The 23046-nt window shown below is 45.0% G+C and overlaps 1 protein-coding gene and 1 long non-coding RNA gene across 4 annotated transcripts in view; one reads left to right on the top strand and one right to left on the bottom strand.

Annotated features, from left to right (window-relative positions):
- Positions 1-82: 82 nt before the first annotated feature.
- On the bottom strand, positions 83-6177 carry LOC131413662 (uncharacterized). Its single transcript, XR_009221996.1, has 3 exons — positions 5611-6177; positions 727-838; positions 83-404 (listed from the first exon to the last, which is right to left on the bottom strand). It is a non-coding gene; the product is annotated as an uncharacterized LOC131413662 (long non-coding RNA).
- Positions 6178-6279: 102 nt separating this feature from the next.
- The window catches only part of OSBPL10 (oxysterol binding protein like 10), a 290512-nt gene continuing 273745 nt past the window's right edge, over positions 6280-23046 (top strand). The window contains exon 1 of one of the 3 annotated variants that reach the window (XM_058554363.1): positions 6280-6990. In XM_058554363.1, coding sequence (XP_058410346.1) covers positions 6710-6990 — 281 coding nt within the window. In that variant the 5' untranslated portion in view covers positions 6280-6709. Of the gene's footprint in view, positions 6991-16764; positions 17242-23046 lie in introns of those variants that run through there. The other 2 variants (XM_058554346.1, XM_058554355.1) reach the window with 2 other exon arrangements.

Here is a 23046-nt window from a genome sequence, read left to right as displayed (position 1 = left end):
AAAAGTTGGTCAATGGTAGTGGGAAGGAACCAGAGATACAAATCACAAAATGACAAGTTTCAAGGTAGCCATCTGTCTTAGTTATCTATTGCTGAGTAACAATTATCCCAAATTTAGTGGTTTAAAACAAAAACATTTATTATTTCACAGTTTCTGGGGGCCAGGAATCCGGAAGCAGGTTAGCCAGGTCCTTCTGACTCTCATGAGGCTGCAGTCAAGCTGTCTGTCAGGGCTGCAGTCATCTCAAGGCTTGATTGGGTGATGATCTGCTTCCAAGGTCACTCATGTGGTGGTTAGCTGGCCCCCCAAAATCTGCTTTCAAGGTGATTCACATAGTGGCTGGCATGCCTTAATTCTTCTCCATAGGCTGCCTGAGTGTCCTTATGACATGGCACCTGGCTTCCCTAGCATGAGTGATGAGAGAGAGAGAGAGAGAGAACTCACCCAAACAGAAACCATTGTCTTTTTAAACCTGATCTTGGACGCGACATCCCATCACTCCCGCCATATTCTATTCATTAGAAGTGGGTCACCAAGTCCAGCCACACTCACAGGGAGAGGAATTAAGCTCCACCTCTTGAGGGGAGGCGTATCACAGAATTTGTAGACAAATCTTTGAAACCACTACAGTCCACCCTGGTGACAAATTATTTATATTCCCCCCACATGCAAAACACACTCATCCACTCCTCAAGGGCCCCCAAGAGTCTTATCCCATTATTGCACCAGCTTGAAGTCCAGAATCTTGTCATCTAAGTCCAGTCCAGGAGAGGAGAGGCTCCTCAGGTGTGGATCCTTAAGATCAGCTCCTTGAGTTTAGCTCTTGTGACCTGTGAAACTGAAGCAACAGGTTACTGCCCCCTCCTTCCTCAACATACAATGATGAACAGGTCTAGGATAACTGCTCTAGATACTCCTGTTCAGAAAGGAGGAAAACAGGAGGCCTGAAGGAATCAGTGGTCCACGGCAATTCTAAAATCCAGTCAGGCAAACTGCAGTTCAGTTGCAAGTTCCTTGATGAGGTCTCGTCTCAGCTTTGGAATAATTCTCTGTGGTTCTTTTCTTTTTTTTAAAGACTTTATTTATTTATCCCCCCCCCCCAACAAAGCCCCAGTAGATAGCTGTATGTCATAGCTGCACATCCTTCTAGTTGCTGTATGTGGGACGCGGCCTCAGCATGGCCGGAGAAGCGGTGCGTCGGTGCACGCCCGGGATCCGAACCCGGGCCGCCAGCAGCGGAGTGCGCGCACTTAACAGCTAAGCCACGGGGCCGGCCCTTCTCTGTGGTTCTTGACTCCCCTCTCTGAACCCTTGGTTCTGTCCTCTTCATCAACTTTCCCTTTTCACAAAAGATATTGTGTGTTTGCTCTATTTTCCTATCCCAAAATCATAAAGATTTCTCCTATGTTTTCTTCTAAAGTCTAATAGTTTTATGTTTCACCTTTTAGTTTTTGATCCATTTCGAGGTAACTTTTGTCTAAAGTGTGAGGTATAAGTCTTTTGATTTTTTGCATATAAATGTTTGATTTTTCCAGCACTGGAGGATGAGAGACCTTGGGAGGAGAAACAGCCCAGTTGTCCCAGCCAAGGCCAACCTAGACCATCCAGCCAACGCTCCAACATGTGAGAAGACCCAGTCAGGAGCAGCATAGTAAAAACCGATTCAGACTTTCTGGGAGTAATTTTGCAATACATGAGCCATATTGATAATATGCAGTTTGACCTAGTCATTGCAATTCCAGTATCTTATTCTAAGGAAATAACTAATGTACAAGATTATTTAAAGAACATGTTTTATAATAGCAAAAGTTGGAAACACCATAGTGTGCATCAGCAGTGGAATGATTAAATCGGGGTGTACCTATACCCTGAAACTGTTACAAATGATGGTATAGCTCTAAAGGAAACTGTCCATACTATATGCTTCAGTCAACAAAGCATATTAGAAATCATTATGTATTTTATAGTATGAACCTGTTTTGGAATAAGATAATATATACCTACATTTCTGTATAGAAAAGTATCTGGAAGGATATATATATATATTATTAATAGTGCTTTCCTCTGGGGACGTGTTACTGATGATTTTTCACTTTCTACATTGTACATTTGTGTATGTGAATCTTTAAAAATGAGCACCTATTTTAATAAAATTAACCATCAAAACAATGACATAATTTCCGTTTTGGAAAAATGTCGATGTGTTTACAGCTGTACTGCAGAGCTGCATACAACCCTTGTCGTTATTTGATTTTCCTGGATGTAACCTCAGGGTAATCTTAATGGAGCTGCTGGTTCACAGGATGGCAGACTGTCCACACTCTAACTGTGGTGTTTTCATCTTCTCCCTGGATGGTGAAGTGGCAGGTACACATCACAACGGAAGTTCAGGAAGTGGGCTCTATCTGCAACAACATTGGACTTGGAGTCAGAAGACCTCGGTTCAGGTTTAGTATTGGCTCCTCCTTTCTGAGTTTCTGTTTCTTCCCTCAGTAAAATTGGGCTGCATTTACCAAACAATCAACACTTATTGAGGATTGCTGCATGCAGGCCCTGTGGCTGGGTGCTCCGGGCCCAAGCTCCCGCCCTGCTTCCCTCAGAATGGTGATGGGAGGATCAATTCCTACATGAACAAAAATACAACAGGAAATGGAATTCCAGGCACCAAGGTGTACTTTCAATGGTTTCATTAAGTAGAAGAAATGAGACTGGATGCATTACGAAGCAAGTGGTGTAATGTCGTGGTTAAGAACTCAGGCTCTGTAACCAAATTGCCTGAGTTCAAATCCTAGCTCCACCACAATTTGGGGGATATTGATTGACATTTCTTTGATTCAGTTTTTCTCCATCTATCAAGTAGGAATAGGAATCGTACATACCTCACGTGGTTGTTGTAAAGAGGAAATGAGCTACTATGTGTAAAACACTTGGAACAGTGCCTGGCACATAGGAAGTGCTCAATAAATATTAGCTATTATTGTCATTCTTTGGGATGGAGAACATATCAGACCAGGTGTTTCTAACACGAAATGTGACTAAGTTGATGTCAGAGGGTGATCTGGTTGTAACAATTTTCTCTCTACCTGTGGCTTCGTTCACGTCATCAGGCCAACTAGGTCAGTGTCCACCTGCTCTCTTGCTGGTCCTTGATCATCCTCCCAAGGCTTTATGTGCCATTGGCAAGAATGATATGCCCAGCTAGAGGAAGGCACTCAGAAGCACCTACTGGAAACTTCAAACCAGCTCTCCAGGCCCACGTGCAGGAGAAGATGGAATAGTCAGCTTCCTACTGGGGGCTACTGATTCCGTTACTTTAAGTGTGTGGTGTGTTTATCTTATCGCTCCAATCACGTATGGCTTCCTTTCCCAAATTCTTCACATGGTCCAAGACAGTTGTTAGATTTCTAGTCATTTCTAGTCTATCTACATTTGTATTTTTCTTAATGATGTATACAATCTGGGTAAGTTAAGGAAATAAGCCCTTATATCGGGCATGTATATTTTGCAAATATTTTTTATCATATGTATTCCAAATATTTTTGCCAATTTATGAGGTATTTTGTTCTCAAATTGTTTTTCTAACATGAAGACGTTTTCCTCTCCAAAGAGAATTCTGCAGGTATCTTTTCCCTACTTGCTGTACCAGGGTGGGTCAAGGAAAGCTTTCTGGAAGAAGTGACTTTTAATTCAAAACTCCATGGGTGAGAAGCACAGACCAGGTGAAGAGAGCAGGGAAGAGCGCTGCCAGCAGGGGAACAGCATGCACTTCATCCCTCTTTCATGGTATTGCCTCTTCTTTCTGCACATCTGCTCCACCCACCTCTTGCTACTGACTTACCTCCTTGGTCGTTTCTGATCCCACTTGGGATCTAGCTTGCTCTTGGTCCATCCTGGCTGCCATGGTCCAAATGTTTGTGTCCCCTCAAAACTTATATGTTGAAATCCTAATGCCCAATGTGATGGTATTGGTAGGTGGGGCCTTTGGGAGGTGCTTAGTTCATGAGGGTGAAGCCCTCATGGATGGGATTAGTGCTCTTACAAGAGAGACCCCACAGAGCTCCCTAGCGTCTTCTACTTCGTGAGGCTATAATGAAAAGTCTGGGACCTGGAAGAGAGCTCTCACCAGAACCTGACTATGCTGACACCCTGATCCCAGACTTCTAGCCTCCAGAACTGCGAGAAATAAATTTCTGTCGTTTGTAAGCCACCCAGTCTGTGGTATTTTGTTATAGCAGCCCAAACAGACTAAGACACTGGCCTTGATTGTTCCTTTGAGGTCAGCCCCTCCCCCCTTCAACTGGACTGTCTCAAGGGTCTCAACTTTTTAGTCCAAAGTGAGAATTTGCTGCGCTAGGTCATCCAGTCACAGGATGGTTGGGTAGGATGGTTATGTTATTAGAGGATAGATAATATGAAATAAATGATGGCACTTCTCCCCTTTTAGCAGGAGCTTAGGGTGGTAGTTTCCCACAGAAAGGGGTGTTATTTGGGCACAAAATGACTCACATTTACAATTCAGTATGCACCCACCTTCTCAGTCTCTATGTCAATGAAGGACTTCTTGAACACTCACATACTGATCAGTATATCAATTGGCTTAGGCAAAGTTATGCTGTGGTACAAAATGATTCCTAAAATCTCAGTGGCTTACCACAGACATTTTGCGCACATGGCGTGGCCAAGGCTAACTGGCTTCAGCTCTGCTGTGTTCCACATGTCTTCTCACTCTAGCACCCAAATTGAAGGAGCCTTTATCTGGGACATGCTGCTAAGCTGGTAGAAGGAAGAGAGAAAGATGGTGGAACCACATAATGGCTCTTAAACTTACATTTGGAAGTGGTATATATTATATCTGTTCACATTCCACTGGCCAAAGCAATTGCATGGCCAAGCCTGAGGTTAATGTGGAGGGAGTATACTCCTCCCACAGGAAGAGGCGGTAAATATTTTGAGCAAACAAACATCCTCACATAGTTCATCGAAGCCAGTAGTATCATTAGTCCCATTTTGCAGGTGAGAAAACTAAGGCTCAAAGAAGTAACTTGATCAAGGTCATAGATTCAAACTCAGCTCTGTCTAGCGTCCAAGTTGGTCCTCTCTTTGGGAGAAACCACGCAATCTTTGGGAGAACTTTTCTTTTTTTACACTGTGTAGGCACCTGGAATTGTAATTTATTCAGGGGCACAACCACTTCTCATCAGACCCAGAAGCTTCTCTGTGAAAATTTCTAGAGCTAAACCACCTCTGAAAGCTTCCTGGAAGGATACGAAGCTAGAAAGGCATCAGGCTTGGGGATTTGTCCCCATGAGAACTGTCTCTATTCCATTTAGTAGGTTTTTTAACTATTGAATTATTTCTCTGCTTTATGGGTTTGTAGATCTTTCGGACAGGGATCACCTATCAATCTAGCACCCTTTGTTTTTGTTTTCTTTTGCGCGTGTGAGTCCGAGCTCCTCAAAACTATTTTTTAGGTATTTTTAGAAACTTTCAGATTGCATTGGATATTTATATCCACAAAAATTATCAGTGAGGTGGAGAGAGTACAACCCACCCACTTTTGCCAAAGAGGAACAATTTTAGCTTTAGAAAATTAGTTGCAGCTCACTGTACCTTGAGGTGGGGGTGGGGGCAGAAGTACAGCCAACTCAGAATACTTCAGTATGTTTGTAAATGTCTGTTGATTTCCCTTGCCTTCAGTGCAGCCTTACCTGTTCAGAGCTTCTGGTTCCCAGGTGCTCGGTGCTGTAATGATAACACCAGATAAGTTTTGACTTCCCAGGTTGATGCGTGTCTATCACGGTGGGGATTAGGTGAGCCAAGTACGGCGCTGAGGGCACTCAATTTAAAAAGGCACTTGGCAGGAGTCTGCGAGTTCTCTTGCCTCACTCCAAGTCCCGGCCCTGGTTTCCAGTACGCATTTATTATAACTCCTCCGCGTGAAAATGCCCAGGCCGAGCTTACCTGTGACAATCACCTGCCCTCCCCTCCCCTCGCGGACACACCGGAAAACCTGGAGGACCTCCCTGCCCGGTTACTCTGCTCTGCCAGTGAGGTTAATTTCCAGGTTACCGGTGTACGTGTGTTTGGGCCAGGCTTGGTGCGGAAGCCAGAGACGGAGTGTGCGTGTGTGCCAGCGTTAGGCCAGGCGGGTCCATATCCGGGTGGACTGGGTGGGTGGGGCCGCCCCTCCCTCCAGGTCCCGAGGTGAGTTGGGGGTGGGGAGTGACGCGCAGAGATTCCCTTTGCCCCTTCCGATCCGAGAGGGGGCGGCAGAAGGAACGCTAGGGGTAACAGGGTGTGGATTTAGGGCGTGCCCACCCTGCGGATCGGCGCCCGTGAGCGCCCCCAGCCAGTCCCTGAGTTAGGACACGAGAAAAGAGGAGGAGGAACCTAAGGAGGGCTCGCCGAACCCGCCACCCGCTCTGAACTTGCCAGGGAAACTAGTGCGGAGGGAGGGGCCGGGGCCGGGGCCGCGGCGGGAGGAGGGGCGGCCGCAGCTGCATCCAGCTCCGTTGGCTTCCTTCCCAGCTCTCCTTCGCCTCCTCCTCCTCTTCCTCCTGTATGAGTCAGGCATTTCCCGTGGATTTGGAGCAGCCACGCGCGGCCCGGGCGCCCGGAGCTGTAGCAGCCGCCGCCGCCGCCGCGCGAGGAGCCCCAGCGCCGGGGCCGCCACCGCGGCGGGCACCCGCGTCCCGGGCGCGCACGGACCATGGAGAGGGCGGCCCAGGGCGCAGACGGCGGCGGGGGCAGCAATAGCAGCAGCCGCAGCAGCAGCCGCGCCACCTCGGCGGGTTCCTCGCCCTCCTGCTCCCTGGCGGGCCGGGGGGTCTCCGGCCGGTCGGCAGCAGCCGGGCTCGGCGGCGGGGGCAGCCGCAGCAGCCCCGGCTCGGTGGCCGCTAGCCCGTCCGGGGGAGGCGGCCGCAGGAGGGAGCCGGCGCTCGAGGGCGTGCTCAGCAAATACACCAACCTCCTCCAGGGCTGGCAGAACAGGTAACGCGCCCGCCGCCCGCGCCACCGCGCGCCCCTCCCTGCGCGCCGCTCGGTGTGTGTATGAATGTGTGCGCGCGCGATTGTGCCACCGGGTACTGCCCTTCCTGCTCCTCTCCAGGTGGGGTGCCTAGGAGGGGGCGCGCAGTGACCCCACCCCAGGAGCGCACCACAGTGGAGGGGAGGGAGGGGAGAGCCTTGGTTTTCTTCTTTACCGGCGCCTGCAGGGACTGGAGTGGCAGGAGGAGCGCGCTGGTCCCCGGGCCCTGCCCGCTAGTGGCTTCCCGCACCCCTGAAGAATGACTGAGAAAGGAAGGCAGAGGGGGCGTGCTTTATGCCTGGATGAAAGAGCGTTGATACCTCTGCTCCCGTCACAGCAATTCTCTCCGTAACAGTTCATTTAAAACTTCGGCGTTTAGAAACGCTACCGCCACCAACAAAAATCTGCCACTTATCCTCGGCACCTTCGGGCGCGCGTGTTACCCCTTGCCCAGTTGGTGGCTTAGAACCTCCAATCTCTGCAATGGGAGTTTAGTTTTTTTAAGAAAAACACCCTTTCCCCTATCGAAATAGGCAGTTTGCTATGTAAATTATCATCATCATTATTATTGTTCCCCGTTAGGGTAGCCTTTCGAAGTTCCCTGCTCGCTCTGCCCTCACAGTTGGGAAGCCTAGTTATGGACACGTGGAAGGATGGGGATGTCAAGGGAAGGGGCTCCCAGCAACACTTGAGAAGGCGTTGTGTGTGGACCAGATAGTGAGAAGAGTGAGGAGGACTTGAAAGAGCAGATGTGGCACTGCTGTTTACATTTGTCTACTTTGTTTTTCAGAAACAAGCCAGAGGGAAATACAAATGCCCATGCAAGGAGAATAGGGCTCTTTGGAGAGGTTGTTGATGAGATCTTATGTCCAGCCTTTAATAGCCCTTGGATCTTAGGATTTAGGGTTCTTCATAATGCTTGTGAGATTTGAGTCACATCCTGGGAGCTCTTGCTTATCTCTGCTGGTTAGACGGATTACTTGGTCATCTCTGTCTGCAGAGCCTTTGAAAAGGCTCGGATTGCTTCCGTCTGAAACCTATCAGGCGGTTATTTACATGAAACTCAACTAGGAGGAAGGTGACTTCTGAAGTATGGAAACTGAGTTGTTTCTATATTGATATTAGAGACAGAGGACTCACCGAGTCACCTGGGTTTCCTTGGAGATCTGCTGCTGTGTGAGTGGAAGTTGCACTTAAACTTTTGGATCCTTTTATTTCTCAAAATAGCCCCAGTGTCTGCTCTTCCCTCTCCCTTTTCCCCTTCAGTTCTTTTTTTTTTTTTTTAAAGATTTTATTTATTTATTTTTCCCCCCCAAAGCCCCAGCAGATAGCTGCATGTCATAGGTGCACATCCCTCCAGCTGCCGCACGTGGGACGCGGCCCCAGCATGGCCGGAGAAGCAGCGCGTCGGTGAGCGCCCGGGATCCGAACCCGGGCCGCCAGCAGCGGAGCGCGCGCACCCAACCGCCAAGCCACGGGGCGGCCCTCCCCTTCAGTTCTTGAAAGCTGAAAAGGAAGAGGTGGAGTGCATAGGAGGAGGAAGAGATGAGATGACTAAATCTGATTTCACTTCTAGGGAAAGGTGCCTTGTTGGTGACAGCATTTGGTTTGTGTGTTGGGCAATCACTTTTAATGCTTTTTTTTTTTTCAAGTAGCTTATGAGGCCAACAGAGCTTTTACTCTGGATTACAGTCATTTTCCTTGGGATAGTATTTGTACCTGCAATGTATATTAAAGGATATGTTGTTTGGAGTGGATTTGGGAGGAATTGGAGTAACTCGTGCTTTTGTATAATTTTAAGTCCACTGGGGTATTTAGGTTGGAGGCCAGATTGAGGAGGCAAAATTAATAATAATACCTACATGCTTGCAGGCTATGCAGGTGAAATATACTGTGTACACTGCGAGCTCTCATCTTTATTGAGTTTGTTCACCGTGGGTTAGAGCCGCCTGCCAGTGTTTGTTCTGACCACAGTAGACTCACGGTTTTCTAAGTCTACCACTGACTCCAAAAGCACTGTCTCTTTCTAATGGTTAACATGTCAGTGTCGGATTTATGTCTCCCACATCCCTGTTCTCTGAACTGTGGCTGAGGGTCCATTAGTGAGAAGATTTATGATGGCTCTGATTGCCCAGCTCTCCCTTCTCAAGGGATCTTAAAAAGGGAGATCTGGATCAGTGCAAAGGAAGAGGATAAAGATAGAACCCTTGAAAATATATTCATTTGTTCATTTATTTATTCAGAGACTATTCGATTGAGGACCTACTATGTGCCAGGCACTATTCTAGGAGCTGGAGCTACTCCAGTGAACAAAACAAGTGAGCATCTTCTCATGAAATAGTGGAGGAGATGCAGAATTAACAAGTAGAAGTTGCCCACACCTCCCGAGTCCCGGGGAATGCCTGGGTGCAAATAGGTGGGCTAACTAACTCAACTTACCTTCATTTTGGGGCCTCATGACATGTTCCTTTGGCGTTTCTTTTCAGATTGCCCACAGTTAATGACCGATTTCTGGCCACAATGTTCTCAGTGATTGTTGCAAGGCTGCCATGCTGTTGACAATGCCCTTTGCCAGTTCCCAGGACTTAACACCAATCACCCACTAACAGTTTTTACTCTGGCATCCTCTTGCATGTCCTCAAGTTGCAGTAAAGCTTATATTTTAATATTCAATATCATATTCTGCTTTAATTTATTTGTAGCACTCTCAGTCCCATCACCATGCCCTTAGGAAGGCAGTTTGGGCCAGAACACAAAATAAATGACAGAGAGAGGTCACAGGAGAGAAAACTGCATGTTGTGGGACATACTCATCTTAGGAGAATATGTCTGGGACACTTCACTCACACTCATTGGCTGAAGGGTGAAATAATCAGAGCATGGGGAAAATATGCATTACGGAGTTTCTATAATTCTTTATTATAGATAGTTAAAGAAAATATTTCAGATATAATAGCATGGTATATGGATTTATAGGATGACTTTAACGAGTAAATACATCTAAACGAATGAACAAAAAAATTTCAGGAAGTGGCAGGTGCTATGAAGATTAAAAAAATATTTAAAAAATGATGAAATAAAGGCAGGTATTTGTGTAAATAATTTTGTGTGGATCTGGTGTCTTTACTGCTGTTCACATTTTAATCTAGAGCACTAGCTTTTCACCCATCTTTGGCTTTTCATATGGAGTGAACCAGGGGGAGAGTGAACCCCAAGAGCTTGGGGGCGGCAGGCCAGTACCAGCTCACACGGCGCTGTGTAAGAATTTAAGGGGAAGAATTTAAGACTGTGTTCTGGTTGCCCGGAAGGATTTTAGGCAGGGAGGTGACACGATCTGATTTGTGCTTTAAAGAGTTCACTCTGGCTACAGTGTGGAGATGGGATTTTCAAGGGGCCAGATAGGGAAGCAGAGAGACCAGTTAGGAGCCAGCCCATCCTTGTGGTTCAGGCAAGAGATGGTGGGGGCTTGGACTTGGGGGACAAGGGAGATGGAGAAAAGGGCCAGATTTGGAGTGGGGAGGATAGAAATTGCTGATGGCATTGAATGTGGAGGTGTGAGAAAGAGAGGGGTCGAGGATAGCTCTTGAGTTTGTAGGCCTGAGAGGGTGGGAGGTTCAGGTGTCCTTTATGGAGATTAGGGTCAGAGGGGAGGAACATGTTTGTGGGCAGGATGGGGACAACCAAGAGTTTCATTTGGGCTGCGTTCAGTTTGAGATGTCTACACCTGGTAAGAAATTGGCTGTATGAACTCTCATTTGCCCTAAGGCTAATTTTAGTCTCAAGCCAAAATGGAATTACTTTGGGGTTGCTCATAACATCACGCATTTGGGGAAATAATTTCTTCTTTTTTTTTTCTTCTTCTTCTTCTTCTTTTTTTTTTTTATGTCAGGAAGATCAGCCCTGAGCTAACATCCATGCCAGTCCTCCTCTTTTTGCTGAGGAAGACTGGCCCTGAGCTAACATCCGTACCTGTCTTCCATCCATCCACCTTATGTGGGACCCCGCCACAGCATGGCCTGACAAGCAGTGCATCGGTGCGCACCCGGGACCTGACCCCGGGCTGGGGGTAGCGGAGCGCGCGCACTTAACCGCCACGCCACAGAGCCGACCCTGGGCAAATAATTTCTAATTGGATCTATAAAGTGGTATTCAAGTATCTGAGGGTCTGCATTGCCATTCAGTTTTTGTTTGGAGAAAAGAAGGCACTGCAAATACGGAACCAGCTTCCAATTCTCTTTTTGGTGTTTGGTGGGGTTGGAAGAAGTCAGTAAAACACTGAAAGGCAAATCCTGAATAGGATAAAGAAGACAAGTGTTGACAAAAATAAACCTGAGGCCACCAGTGGACATTTATTTGGACAGTAAGAGTAGTGTGGACTCTAGGCCAAATCCCAACGTCAACATTTAGCACATGTGTCACCGTAGGCCAGTTCCTTAATTGCTCTGGGCTTCTGTTTTCTGATGTGTTAAATGGTGAACATGAGGTTATCCTTCTCATGAGTTCAATGCAAGGCTTAACTCAGGGTACTGGTGTGTAAGGGACTGCGAATAGTACATAACAGGATCAGGAGAAGTAACAGCTATTATTGGATCTTCAATTTGTCTCATCTTCAGTGGACCCTTTCTGGTCCATAAAATTCTTGGTTTACTTTCTGAATGCTTTTGTTAGCCTGGGACTCCATTAACATAATTATTGCGGAGTTCTTTGGGGAGGAGATGATGACTTCATTTTGAAGGGATCCTTTTAACACTTGGAACCAAACGTTTACATCTCTATGGAAAGTGACTTACTTCCCTCCTCCAGCCTCTAATCCCTGCTCCCTTCCCTGCTTTCTGTTTCTCCGTAATGCTCACACCATCTAACATGCTCTGTGTTTTACTCCTGTCTCTCTGCACTAGATGTAAGCTCCCTGAGGACAGAGAATACTTTTGTCTGTCTTGTTCACTGCTCTATCCCTATGTCTAGAATAGGGTCTGGCATATAATAAGGGTTCAGTAAATATTATTGAATGAATTAGAAAATGAATGAATAACAGAGAAGAAAGCAAACCAGGGTTTAGTTCTGTTTTGGCCAGTGTTAGCTACTCTTGTTATAATTCTTGGTTCTCTACCTGCTCACAGGTAGAGAGTTAATATGTGTATCATTTGCCCTGTTGTCTGCAACCCTCAGTCCATGTCTTCTGGTTCAGGAAGTCTGACTTTCTTGCAACATGCCCACCCTGACCTGGGGTCCATCACAGCCCACCCAGTGTGGATCTTTTGTGACCAAATGTCCAAATTAAATGACTTGATTTGCGTTAACAACATGCTTTGAGAATGCAGTTTAAGCCTCTAGCCATGATTTCTCAGGGTTTTGGGGCCACTTGACCCATTTAGAAAAGTCAGTGGGGGCATATGTTAACTTTTTTTTTTTTGTGAGGAGGACCAGCCCTGAGCTAACATCCAATGCCAGTCCTCCTCTGTTTTGCTGAGAAAGACTGGCCCTGGGCTAACATCCGTGCCCATCTTCCTCTACTTTATATGGGACGCCGCCACAGCATGGTCTAACAAGCGGTGCGTCGATGTGCGCCCGGGATCTGAACCAGCGAACCCCAGGCCGCCACAGCGGAGCGTGCGCACCTAACCGCTTGCGCCACCAGGCCGCATATGTTAACTTTTAAAACCACACTGAATTAAAATTAATGCTCCTTTGAGTTTTCCAATAATTTGAGAGGAATTGGTGATACCAGGGTTGAGAATCACTTCTCTGGGTTTTATGTTCTTGCCTACGTGTACTTTGAAGTATTCATACGTCTTGCTGTCTGTGTTGCCAGATTGTTCTTAGTCTGCACACGCAAATCCTTTAGGTACGCTAGATTGCTTCACTGACAATAGTAATAAAGGAGTGGTTGCCTAGGTTACAAAACAGTATATAATATGATTTATTCATTTATGGTTCAAAATATTTATTGAGCACCTGCCTTGTGTTAACTGCTCCCTGAGGGATCCGGCCCCCCCCCCGCCCCTTTTAAAATATATGTATATTTGAGGAGATTGATGCCAAATGGTTACCATGGTTTTCCTTGGTTGGTGGATTATGGGTGATTTTTCTTTTCTTCTCTTGTCTTTTTTCCATTATTTTTTTTTTTCCTAAGGTGCACTTGCATCCATTTTGCAATTTGAAAAAGTTATTGAGAAAAAGGAGAGCTGCTCATGCCTTTTCACATAATCTCTGAATAACTGAGATTTTTAGGGTAAATCTGAAGTCTACATACATTCAGAAAATTACACGTGTACATAATTCAGTGAATTTTCATAAACAGAACATACTCAGATCAAGAAGCAGCAGCTATGCCCTCACCCCATCCCTTATAGTCATTCCCCCATAGGGTGTCCAGTTAACTGTCATGATGGTAAGGGGGCTTGTTAGCAAGGGCTAAAAGTGGACTCATTCATCTCTGTCAACTAGGCAGACCCCTGGGGCAAATGTAAAGTAGGTAATATTGTGAGGGAAATTGTTTCTAATGCCAGTGTGTAAACCTAATTTCCTTTAATGGGCAAGTCGGAGTTTCTTTGGGGTTTCTTTAAATACGATTGAGCAATCAGTTTTGAAGTATACAGGCAATCACCTGTGTTTGCCATTGTTTCATCAGAATGACTCATGGCCTGAGGACTTTTGTTTAAAGGTATAATTAACATGCAGTAAAATGCACCGGTCTTAGGCATTTTGTTTGATGAGTTTTGACAATTGTTCACACCATGTAACCACTGCTGCAAAAGGTACAGAACGTTTTAGCCCCCTGGGAAGTTTCCTTGTGCTTCTTTCCAGTCAATTCCCCTTCCCCTGCAATCCCTTTCTGATTTTTATCACCATGAATTAGTTTTGTCTGTTCTTGGGTTTCATATAGATGGAACCATATAGGATATCCTTTTGGAATCTGGTTTCTTTAGCTCAGCATAGTGTTCTGAGATGTGTGCTTGTTGCTGCACGTGTCGGTAGTTTATAATTTGTTTCTTTTTGTTGTTGAGTAGTAGTAGTACATTCTGTGGATATACCCCAGTTTGTTTATCCATTTACCTGTAGATGGACATTTGGGTTGTTTCCGGTTTGGGGTTGTTACAAAGAAAGCTGCTCTTTGTGTACAAGTCTTTGTGTGGACATATGTTTTCGTGTGTCTTGGGTGAACACCTAGGATTAGAATTGCAGGGGTATAAGATGGGTGCATGTAGAAACTCCCAAAGTGCTTTCCATCTGGCACTCTCACAGCTAACTTGTGTGTTGCTACCTGGAGTGCTTTGGGAAAGCAAGGACTGCCTCTTTCTCACGTGAGTCGCGTTGCTTCTGAGAGGGGCAGTCTGTAGGAGCACAGGCTGGTGAAGTAGGTTAGACCTCCTTGCCATCTGGCTTTGCCTCCTTTTGGCTGCATGACCTCCGGCAAGTCATTTAACTCTCTGCCCCAGTTTCCTCATCTGTAAAATGATACTAACCTTGTAGTGATGTTGTGAGGCTACTATAGGCACCACGCCCAGCACAGTGCTTGGTGCACAGTAGGTCCTCAGTAGAAGTTTGTCTACTGATCACCTTATAATATATTCTAGACAGACAGGTGAGCAACTTTGTGAAACTTAGGGGGTGAGTCAGGGTCGTTTTAGAACCAGCCTTAGCAAATACGCAGGTATTTCTTAGCCTTTCCTCCCTCTGCATGGGGAGCCAGGTGACAACTTATTTGATTTGCATAGTGGATGACTGTCTGCCTTTGCTGCTTAGTTGGTGGTTCCTCAGAGTCTGCTCAAGTGGACAGTTGTTTGAGAACTCTGGGAAGAAAGAGGAGAAGTGGACCTTTGTGTCCTGAAAGGAGAATTGAAATAATCGTGCCGGAAATGTGGGAGGCTTTTTCAGCTCTGCCTGGATCCTGATGCCAGGGGCTTTGGGGCCAGGCCAAGACAGAATTAAAAAGAAAACTGTCCAGAATTTGACTTTTCATAACCCAGACTGGATCAAATATGTACACAGCACAGAGAGAAAGTGGTTTATTTGTGCCTCATGCAATGATATCAATAATAACGATAAAATTAGGAAACATTATATGCAGTCTTGTTGCAAGCCTATTTTTTGAAGGTCAGAGAAGGCATTTGAGCCATGAATAACTTTTTCATGTTGTGCTGTAGTTTTTAGAGGACTGTTTATGTTTTTATGTGGTTTGTTCCCTTTCTATAAATATTTTGATGGAAATATAACAAGTTGAAGGGCGACCAGCATCAGCTTTTAATAACTTTTCCAGGATGTGTTAAGTGTTTATCTGCAATGCCGGTCACGTGACCGGGGAACTGAGTGGAGGCCAGTGTGTGAGACTGGGAGCCCGCCAAGGAGGTGGTGGAATCAGGTTCTCCCTCTGTGTGGGTTGGAACTGGGGGCTGTGCCTGAGCCCCTTGTTCAGGGGAGTTGGGTGGAGTGGGTGACAGATACAAATGACCCTCCACTCGTCTCTGCAGTGGTCACAGATAATAATAAAATTGATATTGAGAGAGCCATGGTGGGCTGCTAACGATACAGAGACAACCCCCACGACAGTTTTCCTGGGCCTTTGGCTTGTTAAATAGAGTCTGGACAGACTTGGGAAATGTTCCAGGTCCCGAGTGAGCTGGCAGCATCAGCCCCCAGACACACACACTCCTCTTTGCGTGTCATTAGGCCTGGTGAAGTGTTCATACCCCACATATGTGTCGGGCACCTTTTGTCGAGCATCTTTGCCAAATGCGGTGTGAGATGTGGGAGACACAGAAGAGGAAAGCACAGGCCCAGCCTGAAGGAGCTGACAGTCTGCAACAGGAGCGGGCCAGCTTTTTCTGTCAAGGGCCAGATAATTGATATTTTAGGCTTTGTGGGCTATACGGTCTCCATGGCGACTACTTAACTCTGCCATTGTAAACAAGTGGGTGTGTCTGTGTTCCAACAAAACTTTATTTACAAAAGCAGATGGTGGGTTGGATTTAGCCTATGGGATGTGATGTGACCATCCTTGGTCTAAAATGATGCTCAGACCACTTCATCAGGCAGTCAAGGCAGCCTCGTGTGGTGGCTGAGAGTACAGATGCTGTGGTCCAGCGGCCTGTGCTTGAGTCCTGGCTCTGCTGTTTACTGCCCGTGTGACCTTGGGCAGGCTGCTTAACCTCTCTGTACCTCAGTTTCTTTCTCTGTAAAATGGGGGTAATATAGTGTCTGTGTCATAGAGTTGTTGGGATCAATGGAGAAGCTGGGTGGAAAGGGTTTAGGACAGTGACTGGCGCATAGAAAGCCCTCATTAGGTGCAAGCTGCTGTTAGGACTCAGGGAAGTGAAGGAAGCACCAGGGAATGAGAGTACCTCCGGGGATCTGGGGAGTGAGGGGAGAAGTGGCTGGCCGGTCAGAGCTAGAATGTTGAAGAGAAGTTCATCATGCGGACAAGAGCTTGGAGAAGGCTTCCCTGGGAGAAGGCTCTGTGAGGACAATGGTTTGGGGGCGGGAAAGGAGCAGAGAGGTTTGGAATGGCTGGAATGCAGGTTGTGTGTGGAGTGTGGCCAGAGATGAGACTGCAAAAGGCAGACCAGGTGGTAAAAGCTGCTGAGACCGCAGATCATAAGATGTCAGTGTTACCAGAAGGGGAAGGAATACCTTTGCAGGCCCAGGAAGCATCAGACACTTAACATATATTATCCAATTTAATCCTTAAAATGAGATGGGGGGTGCTGCAGATCTATCCACTCTGCCCTTCTTCTGTAGTCATAGGACCCTAGTTTTTAGCTGGATACGGAGTTGTTCTAGATAAAACTATATTTGCACCTCTCCTCCTCCTTGTAGCTAGGGATGGCCACGCAATTATATTCTCGATTTAAGCAGAGTTGTCACATGGTAGTTTCCTGGAACCTTCTTTGTATCCTTTCTTCTTTTTCCTTTCCTCTCGGAATACAGACATATGACCAAAACTGGAATACAGACGTGATGGCTGGACTTGCAGCAGCTGTCTTGAGCCCTGAGGTGACTGAGATGAAGGCCATCAAGACAGAAGAAGCCTGACCTCTGAGGACTTTGTTGATCTGAGCTGCCTCACAAATCCTAGGCTACCAACCTCTGGAATTTTCCATGATGGGGGGAATAAGCCTCTTTTTAAAGCCAATGTTCACAGCCAAATCTAAAACCCTAACTGACGCAGGTAGAATCTTGATTTTACAGATGAAGAAACTGAGGCATACAGTGATGTAAGTTGCACAGTTAGTAAGTTGTGGAGCTAGGATTTGTCTGACTCCAAAACATGTTTTCTTTCGACTACTTTATAAAGAACTTGGAGATCTACCCCCTCATTTTATAGATGAGATCACGGAGGCCTTTGCCTCAGGGTAAGCCAGGACCTTCTCATTCCACTGCAAGATAATCATTATTCTATTTTATCCCTCACTCTCTCTCTGTCTAGCTGTAGGCTTCCCAAAGAAAGGACCTCCCCCCCGCCTCGCCGTGTTTTAATTAGTGATTTTGTAACCCTCCTATGGGCAGAATCTCTTTCTGTGACTGCTGGGCGTCTGGTGGTTTTTTCCTGGTCAGAAACTGTGACTCTTGTAGGGCCGTATGTTAGAGCTTTCACAGCCTTGCCTCTTCCTGCCTGTGGGCTGGTCCTTAGTAATGACTTCCCTCCATCTACCATGCTTTCCTCACACGGGGTTTTAGGGCTGAGTGAGGGGGCTCTTTGGCCCTGTGACTCTTTCTAAGCACTGACAGATGAATCTTGATTTACATGGAGGCCTCCCAATTCAGTAAGCTCAGAGTGTGGACTTTGGCTGAAATGGGGTCATGTATTTTGAATGCATTTTGCTTTCTGGATCCTTGTGTATCTGAGTTCCTCCCTATTACTAATGCCTTAAAAATGGGCCTCCCGACCCCCTTGGCTGACTGCACAGCACTGCCGTTTTCTGTGTGCATGTTCCAGCTGACTCATTTAGTGGATTGGTCCCTAAGAAGTTGAACAGGACAGAAGCCAGTTTGTGCTGGTAAGTGCTGTTGAGAGAAAATTGTGGCACATTTATTATATAGCATTTCATATTTATGTCACTCTTCATACTAGCAAAATTCTTTGTGGTAATTTTCATTAGCCTGGTGAATGTGCAACTTTTTCTTTTTATGAGAAGTCTGCAATTGCTACATTGGCCCAAACTGCATTGTAACACTCTTATGGTCACTTGGTTAATTTGGCATTTCCTGTAACTGAAATTTTTCTGTCAAACATCAGTTTTCATGATTTCTTTGAGTCAGCTAACTCAGAAAAATAGTATTAAAAGCCGAAACTTCACAGTTTTTTCTCATGTTGAATAACAAGATAGGTCATTTATATGGGGTAGACATAAAGATTCTTCAGAAAATCTTTGTCTCAAAGGAAGAGGACTACACTTGTGTCTGTGAAATCAAGTTTAAGTTTGGAGACGTAGTTTCTTTTTTGAACAAAAGCAAAGCATGACCTAACTTGGAAGAGACTAAATTGTAGTTATTCATGTCTTGGGATTGTCTGAATTTCTGTTTATCTAAAGGTTTGCTTCCTTTTCCTTTCCAGCATTGTAACTGTTATTGGTATTTTTAGTGTTTTTTGTTTTGTTTGTTTCTTTCTTTATTTTTGCATTGTTTATAAGTTTGAAACTGTAAATTCCTTTGGAACATTACATACAAAATCTATATTTTGTAACAACTAAATATAACTCGTGATCTGATATTTTCTTTTTCTTAAATCATTGCCTCCGTGTTTTATTTATTTATTTATTTATTTATTTATTTGTTTTGTGAGGAAGATCAGCCCTGTGCTAACATCTGCCAATCCTCCTCTTTTTCTGCTGAGGAAGACTGGCCCTGGGCTAACATCCGTGCCCATCTGCCTCCACTTTACATGGGACGCCACCACAGCATGGCTTGCCAAGCAGTGCATCAGTGTGCGCCTGGGATCCGAACTGGCGAACCCCGGGCCGCCACAGCGGAGCGCACGCACCCAACTGCTTGCGCCACCGGGCCAGTCCCTGATATTTTCTTTTCCTATAAATGACATTATTATGACACTTGGAAAATTTGTATAAGGTCTATAGATAATAGTACTGTATCCATGCTAATTATTTGATTTTAATATTTGTACACTGAAGTATTTAGGGGTAAAGGGGCTTTATGGTGGCAACTTACTCTCAAATGGTTTAGAAAAAGTGTATGTATATATTGAGAGAAAGAGAGAAAATGATAAAGCAACTGTGATAGAATGTTGAGTTCTTTAGTAATAAATAGTTCTTTGTATTAGTCTTATAACTTCTCTGTAGTAAATTGGAAATTATATTAAAAAGTTAACAAAAATTCCTTGGGCCTGTTTTAAAAAAAGGCTATGGGGCATGCAGTCGATACTTCCTGGCTGAATGTAGCATCTGTCTGATAAAAATTACCTGGTTTGCCTTAACTCTAGTCTTCCAAAGTGGCCACTGAGACATCCATCTGTAGGCGCGTCACCCAGATTGGTTTGGAAGGTGCCCCAGGTGTGATAAAAATGATTCTGAGACAATTCCAGATATTAACTATGATGACGTTGATTGAATGTGTTAGTGCCTGTGAGCAACTGTCCATTAAAACTAGGTAAAACTGGCATATTTGTAGCTTATGAAAAGACCACTGAGCCAAAGACCTGAGAGATTTGTTTTTATCCCTTCCATATTTAGTTGTTTCATTTTATATAAATGTCAAAGGTTTTTTTTTTTCATTTGTAAGTGGGATAAAGTGGGAAGCATATTGCTTGTTCCCCATTACTCCAACATAGGAACGTTAGGATGAATGATCATTTATAAGCACTTTTGAACCTACAACTCTGTTGTGTAATTCTGTTATCTGGAATTATGGTGACATTTGTTTTAAAATTGATTGTAAAACATCTGTTAAATAAAGAGGGCAGAGAGAATGTGTCTTGGGAATGTTTGTGTGATGATGGGCCAGTTTCTCAGAGCAGCCTCTGTGTACGTTTGGTGACCTTGCCCTGACAGGACTATAGGTGAAGACTTTGGGACTGGAGGTCGGTTCAGGTATTTGCCCCAGTGTCAAGCTGGCAGGTGTCTGTAGTTGACCCATAATTTAGTTGCCTCTTGGAGTCTGAGGTTCGTGGGTCTGTCTCTGTGCTGTCAGCGTTTTCGCTATGAGGTGTTTTGCTCTTTTCTTTTTACAAAACCACGGTCCCATTTGTCACTTCTTTGTGCTCTGATCCATCAGACAGGTGCTCTTCATGGAGGCCAGGCAGTGTGACCTTTCACACTGACCAGGCGGGGTAGTGGTCGGCACACAGGATTTCCTTCCTGGCAGTGACTACAGGTGGGCTGCTCAGAAAGGACCAGATGTTCCTTTCTTGTTACACAGCCACAAGGGGTAGCGAGGACTCATGAACCTGGCCCTGATAACCTTTTCTTCGTGGCCTCTCTAAATTGTGGTAAGAGAAAGCAAAGAGCAAAACAAGGAAGACTCCGGCTTTCAGAGGGTTGGGAAGGCCATCCACGGCAGCCAGGTTGATGGGGTTTCACTCCCCCTTCGTTCGTGGTTGGGCTCGCATGGCCATCTCCATCTACAGTCACTGCCTGCTAGGACGGTGGGCTGAGGGCAGCAAAGGAGTCTTGCCCTCCTCAGTGAGCAGAGATGGAAGGCTTCCACACTGGGCTCCACCACTGACTCGGACACATTAGTTACCCTCTCTGTGTCTTAGTTTCCTCGTTTGTAAAATGGGGCTAATGAGAATGGCTACCTTGTACTGTTGCTGTGAGGATGAAGTTAAATGAGTCAATATTTGTAAAGTGCAAGGGCTAGTGTGTGGCACATAGGAAGCACTATGCGAATATTAAGAAATAAAATAAAAATGGAGCAGCGTGAGCTCTCTGCATTCCTACCCAGAGCTGGAGGATTTTTCTTGTCTTGGGTTTTGCTGTGCGAGGTTAATTTGGTTTGTCTTACATCATCTCACAGAGCATGTTATTTATGCTACAGAAGTATGGCTTAACTCAGTGTGATGTGTGTAGTGAAATGTGTTTTTACCACTTATTAAAAACAATAGATATTTTCTCCCATTTCTTAGGTTGCCTTTCCACTCTGTTGATTGTGTCCTTTGATAAGCTAAAGTTTTAAAATTTAATGTAGAGGCTGGCTCCGTGGCTTAGTGGTTGAGTGCACGTGTTCTGCTACTGGCGGCCCGGGTTCGGATCCTGGGCGCGCACTGACGCACCGCTTCTCCGGCCATGCTGAGGCCGCGTCCCGCATACAGCAACTAGAAGGATGTGCAGCTATGACACACAACTATCTACTGGGGCTTTGGGGAGAAAAAAAAAAAAAAAGGAGGAAGATTGGCAATAGATGTTAGCTCAGGGCCGGTCTTCCTCAGCAGAAAGAGGAGGATTAGCATAAATGTTAGCTCAGGGCTGATCTTCCTCACAAAAAATAAATAAATAAAATAAAATAAAATTTAATGTAGTCCATTTGTCTTTTTTGCTTTTGTTGCCTGTGCTTTTGGTGCCGCATCCGAGAAATCATTGCCAAGTCCAATGTCATGAAGCTTTTCTCTTATGTTTTCTTCTAGGAGTTTTATAGTTTTAGGTCTTAACATTTAGATATTTAATCCATTTTGGGTTAATTTTTGTATATGGTGTAAGATAAGGGCCCAACTTTATTCTTTTGCATGTGGACATCCAGTTTTCCAAGCACCGTGTGTTAAAAAGACTGTCCTTTTCCCATTGAGTGTCTTTGACACCCTTGTCAAGGATTATTTGACCATATACATGACCTTATACCGTATGTGTTCTCTATTCTATTTCATTGATCTCTGTGTCTATTTTTATGCCAATGCTATTCTGTTTTGATTACTATAGATTTGTAATGTGTCTTGAAATCAGGAAGTGTGAGTTCTTTTTTTTTTTTTTTTTTTTTGAGGAAGATCAGCCATGAGCTAACATCCGTGCCAATCCTCTTTTTTTTTTTGCTGAGGAAGACTGGCCCTGAGCTAACATCAATTGCCAATCCTTCTCCTTTTTTTTTTTCCCCTTTATCTCCCCAAAGCCCCATTAGGTAGTTGTACATCATAGTTGCATATCCTTCTAGTTGCTGTATGTGGGATGCTGCCTCAGCATGGCTGGACAAGCGCTGTGTCGGTGCGTGCCCGGGATCTGAACTGGCGAATCCCGGGCCGCCACAGCAGAGTGCGTGCACTTAACCATTTGCGCCATCGGGCTGGCCCCGAGATTTCTTTTTTGGAAGGGTTTTTAACTACAAAGTCAATTACTTTAATAGTTATAAAGCTATTCAGATTATTTGTTTCATCTTGAGTGTATTTTGATGGTTCATGCTTTTTGAAGAAGTGGTCCATTTCTTATAAATTGTAAAATTTATAGGGTGTGTAGAGTTGCTTGTAGTATTCTCTTATTATCCTTTTAATATCTTTGAGGCCTGTAGTGATATTCTCTCTTTCCTTTTCCTTATATTGGTAATTTGTGTCTTCTCCCTTTTTGTCTTTGTCAATCTTGCTAGAGGTTTATCAATTTATTGATCTTACTAAGAACCAGCTTTTTGTTTCATTGATGGGTTTTATTTAGTTTGTCTATTTTTAATTTAATTGATTTTTGCTCTAATCTTTTTTATTTTTTCCTCCATTTTTTGTTTTTCTTTCTGAGGACGATTTACCCTGAGCTGACATCCGTGCCAGTCTTCCTCTATTTTTCAGTATGTGGGCCACCAGCACAGCAGGGCAGCTAACACAGCAGTGTAGTGTAGGTCCACACCTGCGAACCGAACCTGGGCCGCTGAAGTGGAGCGCGCTGAACTTAACCACTAGGCCACCAGGGTGGGCCCTCTTTCCTTCTGCTTTTTATGTTTAGTTTCTTCTTCTCCTGGTTTCTTAAGGTGGAAGCTTAAATTTTTATTTATTTCTTCTTTTCTAATGTAAACATTTAATGCTATAAATTTCCCTCTAAGCACTGCTTTAGCTGCCCTCACAAATTTTGATATGCTCTGTTTCCATTTTAGTTCAG

This window comes from Diceros bicornis, chromosome 2, assembly GCF_020826845.1.
Source record: "Diceros bicornis minor isolate mBicDic1 chromosome 2, mDicBic1.mat.cur, whole genome shotgun sequence".
In the NCBI taxonomy this organism is placed as follows: Eukaryota; Metazoa; Chordata; class Mammalia; order Perissodactyla; family Rhinocerotidae; genus Diceros; species Diceros bicornis.
Note: the sequence above shows the minus strand (reverse complement) of the source record. Positions and strands in the feature narration are given on the sequence as shown.